General features: G+C 48.2%; 2 protein-coding genes across 3 annotated transcripts in view; both read left to right on the top strand.

Moving 5' to 3' along the window:
• Nucleotides 1–995: 995 nt before the first annotated feature.
• Nucleotides 996–7,361, top strand: FBXL8 (F-box and leucine rich repeat protein 8). 2 transcript variants are annotated; one of them, XM_056361129.1, is made up of 3 exons: nt 996–1,151; nt 2,976–3,196; nt 3,722–7,361. In XM_056361129.1, the coding sequence occupies exons 2-3, from the start codon at nt 3,033–3,035 to the stop codon at nt 4,695–4,697; spliced, it is 1,140 nt and encodes a 379-aa protein (XP_056217104.1). In that variant the 5' UTR covers nt 996–1,151; nt 2,976–3,032; the 3' UTR covers nt 4,698–7,361. The 2 variants fall into 2 exon arrangements, with proteins under 2 accessions (XP_056217104.1, XP_056217103.1); XM_056361128.1 differs by lacking the exon at nt 996–1,151 and adding an exon at nt 1,159–1,888.
• The window catches only part of HSF4 (heat shock transcription factor 4), a 24,974-nt gene continuing 23,588 nt past the window's right edge, over nt 6,420–7,805 (top strand). Inside the window, exon 1 of the mRNA XM_056361131.1 lies at nt 6,420–6,542. Coding sequence (XP_056217106.1) covers nt 6,420–6,542 — 123 coding nt within the window. The remainder of the gene's footprint in view (nt 6,543–7,805) is intronic.

Raw genomic sequence — 7,805 nt, 5'->3', positions numbered from 1 at the left:
TTTAATCTGCCTCATTGGATCCTGCTACTGGGGAGCTATTAAAGTCAGTTATCCAAAGCACTTTTGCATAGAGAAGCTGTTAGATTGTAGTGGGTGAACACCTACTAATTTGGGATATTACATCTTGGACACTTTTAAAACCTTTCCTGTAAGGATTCCATTCTCTTCAAAGTAGTTTTAAGACTGGGGGTCTCTAAGAACAATTGTTCATTGCACTACATAATATGCAAATTGTTTTGCTGCTAGATTCCCTAGCTCTGAATACTAAAGCTGTGTTTACATGTTCATAATTCTGTCTTTATAGGTGTTGAATTTTATTTCAACAGACAGTATTAAGTTTTGCATTTCCTTTGTTATGTTAAAATCTGTCTGCCGTTTTTCTAGATGAGCAGTAAGATGGCACCCACAGTCCCAGCAGGGCAGACGGTACCAGCGCTTCTGCAAACCGGGCATTAACTCGCTGCCAGTTTAAGAAGCAACTCGTGTGTTCATGAATTTCAGGTTAAGGGGGTTCAGTGAGCCCAGACATCACAACCTACAAAACCCAGGGCTGAAGCAGCGCTGGCTCCCAGAGCCAGGTAGGCAGCACAGGGTAAGTTGCTGTGGGGACCGTCACCCACCCGGGTCCCCCAGATGTTTTCTCCTTGAAGCTGCTCTGGTCGCTGTATGTGGAGAGGGTAAAAAGGGCCGAGGCAGCTGCCACCCACTGTCCTCCTGCTGGGCCTTGCTGGGCACCTGTTTTTGGGGAGCATCCTGCTGGGTGACATCAAGGCAAGCACTTGGAGCCTCCTGCTTGGGAAGTGGAGCTGCCAGTGAGGGGAGCGGCTGCATCGGGATGCGATGGCGAGTGTGTGGGGGATGCGCGGTTGGGGTACAACAGGCTCCCTCAGGCTGCAGTGTGGAAGGGGGGTGCTGGGGGCCTTCAGGGAAGGGGGTGTTGAGTAGCTGGGGGAGGGGCGGGTGCTGAGGGAAGAGGAGAGGACTGGCCATCCGCTCGTTCCCATACAGGATAGCACAGCATCCTGGCTCCTACCCCATGGCAGGGAAAACACGCCTCTCTCGGCTGTTATTTTCGGTATCTCCTGCGCTGCTCCTCCCTCTGGGCTGCAGGCAGGCAGCACAGCAGAGGAAGACGGGCTCTGCTGGCAGAGGTACGCTGCGCCCCTCGCCAGGCCGCCCCCAGCCCGGAGGGGTGCCATGGCTTGGGGCTCCCCCACACCGGCTCCCCCCACCACAGCACCGCTGCTCCCGCTCCAGCTCCCGGCCGCCGCCGCCGCCTGCCCGGCCTCCTCGGGGCCTGCGGGCCCCACAGGCCTCCGCCGTACCCTGGGTGAGGGCCGGGGACCCGCTGTGGCCCCCCGGCGCTGGCCCAAACCCGGCTGCCCTCGCCGGGGTGGGCAGGCAAGGCGGACCCCGGCAGCCCGCCGCGCGCAGGCCGTGCACCCCACTGACTCAGTAACGCTAATAACGCTAATAACGTCGCCTTTCCGCCCGCCTCCCTGCCCTCGCGTCACATTTCTGAGCTTCTCTAAGCCATGGCCACAGCTGGGAGTGCACCCCCGCTTCCTGAGGGGTTCACAGTCCCTTTTGCAGGCTCCAAGGAAGGAAGCCAAAGAGCTGAAGACGTGGGATCGCAGGCAGGGCACGGAGGAGCCGCAGAGCCTGCGGGCAGGCGTGTATCGCAGCCAGCGTTAAAAGCAGCTACAGGGAGAAAAGCCAAGTCCGAGCTGTTCTTGTCAGAAAATGGCAAGAGACGCGAGGTCCCAGGAAGGAAGCAGGACGGTGTCACTTGGCTGTGCCAGCCGGGGCTGGGTGGAAGGGGGTGGTCACGGATCCGATGGCAGATAAGATAGCGTAGCTGCTCTGCTGCTGCCACCCCGCACTCCGAGTGAGTCACGCTTCAAAGTGCTGTATTCTAGAAAAGCGTGTTCCTCTCTGCCTTATGCTTTTTTGCATCGCTACTCCGTACTTGCTTCATGTTTTTCAACTCTTTTTCCTCCTTTGAGGATATTCAGAAGGGCAGGTTTTCATTTAAAGTGCCCCTCGATGCTGAGATAACACGGGGACTCCAGGACCCAGGGCTCCAAAGGTGAGGGGCATGCCGCGAGCTGCGGGGCCAGGCGGTGAGGCTTGGCCCCACTGCTCGCCTGGGAAGGGCAACGTCTGCATTTAACAACCCCTCGCCGATTTATGAGAGGGTTAGAAAAAAATAAATGTTGCATCAATAGTTTTATTTGTGCAGAAATCTAGCATTTTGGAAAAAGATGAATGAGAATGTTAGGTGGTGCTCTGATGCTACACTCAGCTTTCCTCCCAAGGCGCTTATTCTTTTGCGTTATAGTTCAAGATTTGCTTTTTCATTTTGACATGTATAAATGCAAATTCTGAGACAGGAGTCACAGCAATAAAGTATTTTTTTCCAACTGTCGTGTCTTATCCCAGGCAAGGACCACCGTCCTTGAGCTACTGCTTTCTGCTGAAGGCCCTTCTGTTTCACTGTTGGTAAATAATGGGTACATGGGGCTGTTTTCTGTGCAGAGCTTCTGCTTGCAAAGAGGGTTTTTTTTTCCCCCCCACACTTGGAGAAATCTGTATCAGCTTTTTGAACACCAGGGCAGCACTACTAGAAAATTCCCTTGCATTTTTATTACTCAGAGTAGCAAAACTTCACTGCAGGAAAAAAAGAGGCTTTCTTTTTTTTTTTTTTTTTTTTTTGGTCCCCCACTAAAGCTTTGATCTGATATCTTTAATTCTTGGAAAGTATCACCCAGCTTCTTAGGATTGATTGAAAAAAACTGTGCAAAACAATCGACCAACAGATTTCCCCCATTTTTGTGTTCAATTTGGTGAAATTCCAAGTTTTAAACAATTTTGACCTCCTCTGTGATCCAGTTGCATTGGTTTGATTTGTGAAATAAATCCTAATGCGTGTGTCTGTCTCTTTTGTTTGTTTGTTGCTTTTTTTTTCTGTACAGGGACTTTTGAGAATTAATTGCGGTTTTGGAAGTTTCTGCCATTTTTAAATCGGCAAAATGCCTGCTCCCATTCCACAGTTGTGGAACTACATCCCGGAAGAAATCCTCATCCAGATTTTCTATTACCTTTCCCTTCGAGACAGATACACAGTCTTCCAGGTTTGCAGAGAATGGGCTGCAGCTGTTTCTTCTAGCTCTGTGTGGCATTTCACAGAGATCAGGTGAGAGGAATGGGTCTCTGATGTCCAAGCACCTTTGCAGGAATAACCAGATCGTTGTTTCCAGTGCCTGTCAAACATTTCCAGCACTCTGCTACGACCTTATTGACATTGTGGCTTCTATGTGTGATGATGATCTCTTACGTGACTAGCACCTGCTTATATAATAAAGAAAATTGTGTTGTATGCTGGGTTTTTTTCAGTTGCTGCTTAGGATTTGGGTTTTATGGGAAATACTGCATCCTTAGGTCTGTGGTTTTAAGCTGCCATTTGAAAATGGCAAGAGGCAAAGTTCCTGAATAGTTATCCTTGTCATGACACTTAATTCTCTGATGGGTCTTTCTGGGAATGACTCTTCTCATCTCCTGACCAGTGTTTGGCCTTACAGTGACTCTGCAGCCATCAAGTGAGAAGAAATGTCTGGCGCATCTGTTGATGTTTGTAGAAACACTAGTAAAGGAGGGTATCTGCTCTGTGGCTGCTCAGCTCAATGTTCATGGTGACTAAGAGGTTTTTTTGCCCTTCCAGCTGTGATTCAGAAGATGAGGAAGGCATGCTGCAGAGCCTGCTCCAGTTCCTCAGCCAAATCAAACACCTGAAGATTGTGTTTGACCAGTCCAAGGAGGTCAACCGGAGGAATGTGACACGCATCTTGGATGTGCTGGCAAAACAGAACCACAAACTGCAGCAGCTGTGCATTGTGTGCCATGGAGAGAACCCCTATTTCTACTCTGGCCAGGACATCCTACAGAGCATACAGAATATATGCGACACGAAAAACCAGATAGATCTTCAGCATATTGATTTTCGAAAAATGCCCTTCACTCTCGACGATAAGCTGGTCGGACTCTTAGCTACCGCCAACCCAAACTTGCACAGTTTGTTCATCAACAACCGCACCCTGGTATGCAACGTGGCACCAGACACCATCAGGAAAGTTCTCAGAGCGTGTCCCACTCTCTCGGCCTTGGGTGTTTACTATGCCAGTTTGTCTGACGATGTGTTCCAGGAGCTGCTCGAGCCTGGAAGAGCAGCTTTCACCCATTTAGACATTTTCTGTGAGCGCCTGGACAAGTATATACCGGTCATCTCAGAAGAGCTCTGGGCTGCCGTAAGTCAGAAGCATCCTCAGCTCTGTGTAGACCTGGAGTTCGATCATACGGTCCCTGCCTGCAAAATACCACGGATCCTGAAGCTGAACATACCTGTGAGCACGCTGCAACTGAATACCTATAATTACATGGTCGATCAGATTAGGTTCGTCACCCAGAGCTACAGCAGTACTTTAAAGAAGCTGACGCTGCAAACCACATCCTCGGAGGGCTTAAATGCCTCACTAGTCGATCTGGCTAGGCAGTGCAGAAATCTGTTGGAGATCCACTGCTACTGCGTGGTCAGCCAGGAGGTGGTAGATGCGTTCCTCACGCACTGCCCCGGTCTGAAACGATACACGCTGAAGGTCACCAAGGAACGGCACCCCTGGAAACCAGTAACGGTTCAGTGACCAGGTTCTTCTGACCTCCTGGGGAAATCCCTGGGGGTCTGCAGGGGGACGGGGACAGCAGATTTAGAGCAGAAGGCAAATGCTGCACAATGCCCTCCGCACTCACGGAGAACGTGCTGTTTCGCCCTGGCTGTTACGGGCGATGCGCACCTGTTCTGCAGACCAAGCATTTACACTCAAATGTGATAGAGAAAGGGTTATACAGAGAAATAGAATTGCCCCCTGCCTTTTTTTTTTTTTTTTTTGTCGTGCACGGTTTTTTTTTGGTGTGGTTTTTTTGTTGGTTTTTGTTTGGGGGTATTTTTATGGGGGTATACAGGGCATGTCTTTTTTCTTCTCTGCTTCTTTATTCAGCAGGAATGCCAAGTTTACCCTTTGTGGGTTTTTCATGAGGACTTCAGCAAAATTTAATTTTGATTTTATGTTTTAAAAGAATCTCAAAGTTGAGCACATTTTGTCAAGTGCCCAGCAACCACTTAGACTGTTAAGGAAGTGGCAGCTTCAAAGCAACTGTTTTCTGCCCGGCGGGGTACTCAGCTGTGCAGATTCCGTGAGCTACAGCAATGAACTGCGGTCATCTGGTAGAAAATCCACCCTAACCTTGATAATTCCTCTTCCGGCACTTCAGTGATGGTGAGCTCACCCATTACCCACTTGTCATGTAACTCCCAGCTTGGAGGGTTATAACAGGAGCTGAGTTATGTTAGAAAATACAAGCAGGAAGAAAAATACTTAAGGAAAAATATTCAGAAGATAGTAATAAAAGGCACATGGCCTGCAAATCCCCTTGTCCGTCTTGCTTTTCTTTTGCTCAGGAATGTGGATTTCCAGGTTAAAATTTCAATGCCCTTTGCAAAGACCTTTGCTTTTATTATATTCTTAGTGTTTCGTAGGAGAATCAAGAGTGGTGACAGTTTTTGCACCCGATACCTGCATTCACATGCGTTACCATGCATCTGAATTAGGATATGGGTGTGCTGCTCTGCTGTGCCAAAGATTCTGGTGAATGTTATAGGAAGAGGAGTTTCTGAGTTGAAATGATCCTGGCACAAAGCAATAATAATAATAATAATAATAATAATAATAATAATAATAATAATGAAAATGAAGCATATAGTCATCTAGATTCCCTGTGTAGCTGTTTTTATCATCCTCTCTTCTCACCCGAGAGCCAAATCATTTCTCTTGACAAATAACATAAGATCCGTAGCCAAATCAGCTTACAGTTTTGACTTTTCAAAACCTTGCCAAAGATGTGCAGCCCTGAGGTCTGGCCAGCCTTTGTATATCTGTGCTGGCCAAAGTTTAGGGCAAGAAAATTCCAAAATAACCATTCAGGTGCCTTCACAAACCTGGCATTGCCGTGCCTGGGCATCCCACAGACTCTCAGCAGGGTTCGCTCCGGTGACTTGCTAACCTCCCAGCATAAGGTGTGCAGCACGTGGTCCCTTTGCATGACGCTGCGTATTTATTCACAGCTCTGTGAGATCGGCTGCAGTGCATTTTCATTCTGTGTATTGTTCTCCGGGGCTGGTGATGCCATCGCATTGTGCTGAGTTTTTAAGAGTGTGAGCAGCACTGCTGATGTGACTCCCTGGGAGCCTACTTTCCACTGGCCTGGGATAAAATTCCGTGGTTCATTCTCTGCCGGAGGCAGGCGCGTGCAGGGAGGCAGGCACGCCGAGAGTGATGGGGTTAGTGTAGCCAGGACACTGAAAAACGATGCAGGATTCGCCCAGCTCTCTGGTGATGGATGGCTACTCCAGCAATGTGCCAGCCTTCCTAACCAAACTCTGGACGCTGGTGGAAGATCCTGAAACGAACCACCTCATCTGCTGGAGCACTGTAAGTACGATGGCTACTGCGTGTCAGTGCCGGCGACACCGGGAAAAACCCGGGTGCGAGGCCTCAGTACCACGGTGCACAGCACCTTTGGTTTGGAAATGCTGGCCAGCTAACCAGGAGGGTGAAAGGGCTCAGAGTTTGTTGGGGGCCTTTTGGATGTACTTAATATTATTTATCTTCAATACTGTGGCTTTTCTGTTTCAAAGGGATGACTGGACTGGGAGTGCTTTAATAGCAATATTTCCACAGTTCACTTGAAGCATCTTAAAGGGTGTCTAATGTCGAATCTTCTAAAAATCCAGACTCTTCAAGAGAGAGGATTTTCACCTTGCTTGAATCGGCAGTTCCCTGAAATCTCCTAGAAAAGGTGCAAAGCTCTTAAAAAATTCCACTGCTGTTTATATTATTTCACATATTGGGAGAAGGCAGCTGATAAATGGCATGCAGACCTCAGGCTAAAACCTATAATTTAAAGAGATCTCGAGCTGGCACCCAGAATCACATTTTGGAAGAGCTTTACTCGATTTTTCAACGATTCTGTGTGATGATCATGGTGGTGTGTGTATCTGTTGTCTGTGCAGCTCCATAGGGATAGATTGCTTTGCTTTGGCTTCTTATTTGTCACTGAGGCAATCAGAGAATTCAAATGATTTATTTGTCCCCCTCCTACAGCATTTTGATACTACATTGTGCTTCTGACCCAAGTTTTGCTACAAATAGTGTGATTTGTCTTTTGCAGGGAGTTATCAGATAAGTTGTATGCATAAACTTGTTCTCCAAAATCAAGATTCTATAGCAAAAGCAGATTTAAAGGGGGGGGGGGGGGAAAAGTCTAAAGCAGCCTTTCTGCCCTGCATTTGTGTCCAGCAGAGTTTTCATTCAAAACTGGAGGTAGGATTTGAGCTGCATTCTTATCCAAGGTGATGGTTGCTTTCTGATGTTGGTATTGCATGGCCATACCTCTGAGAACCACCAGGTTCTGGTGGGGTGTGCTTTAAATCCAGGCTTTCAATCTAGGAAGGGTTTTATAAAATGCATAAGCAGTCCGCTCTCTCTTACACTCACCCCATGGTTATTTTCGACTGCCTACCACCACTGTGCTCTGCTTCCCTGCACCCTAACTCAGGCTACAGCTATGTTCTTGGGAAGTTTTGGTAAGGCTTTTGGATGTCTAAGTTTCTCATGTTGCGTGTTCCCATGTTTCCCATGTTCATCCTCTTCTATCCATCAGGAGCTGAGAAATTGTGTGCAAGCCTAAGATTT

The sequence above is a fragment of the Falco biarmicus genome, chromosome 15 (assembly GCF_023638135.1).
Source record: "Falco biarmicus isolate bFalBia1 chromosome 15, bFalBia1.pri, whole genome shotgun sequence".
In the NCBI taxonomy this organism is placed as follows: Eukaryota; Metazoa; Chordata; class Aves; order Falconiformes; family Falconidae; genus Falco; species Falco biarmicus.
This window is presented reverse-complemented; position numbering and strand designations above follow the sequence as displayed.

What these genes read in the sequence shown, in the direction of transcription:
- FBXL8 (XM_056361129.1), top strand. Translation starts at nt 3,033, where the DNA reads ATGCCTGCTCCCATTCCACAGTTGTGGAACTACATCCCGGAAGAAATC. An exon ending in TGGCATTTCACAGAGATCAG is followed by an intron (nt 3,197 to 3,721) that starts GTGAGAGGAATG and finishes TTGCCCTTCCAG; the next exon opens with CTGTGATTCAGAAGATGAGG.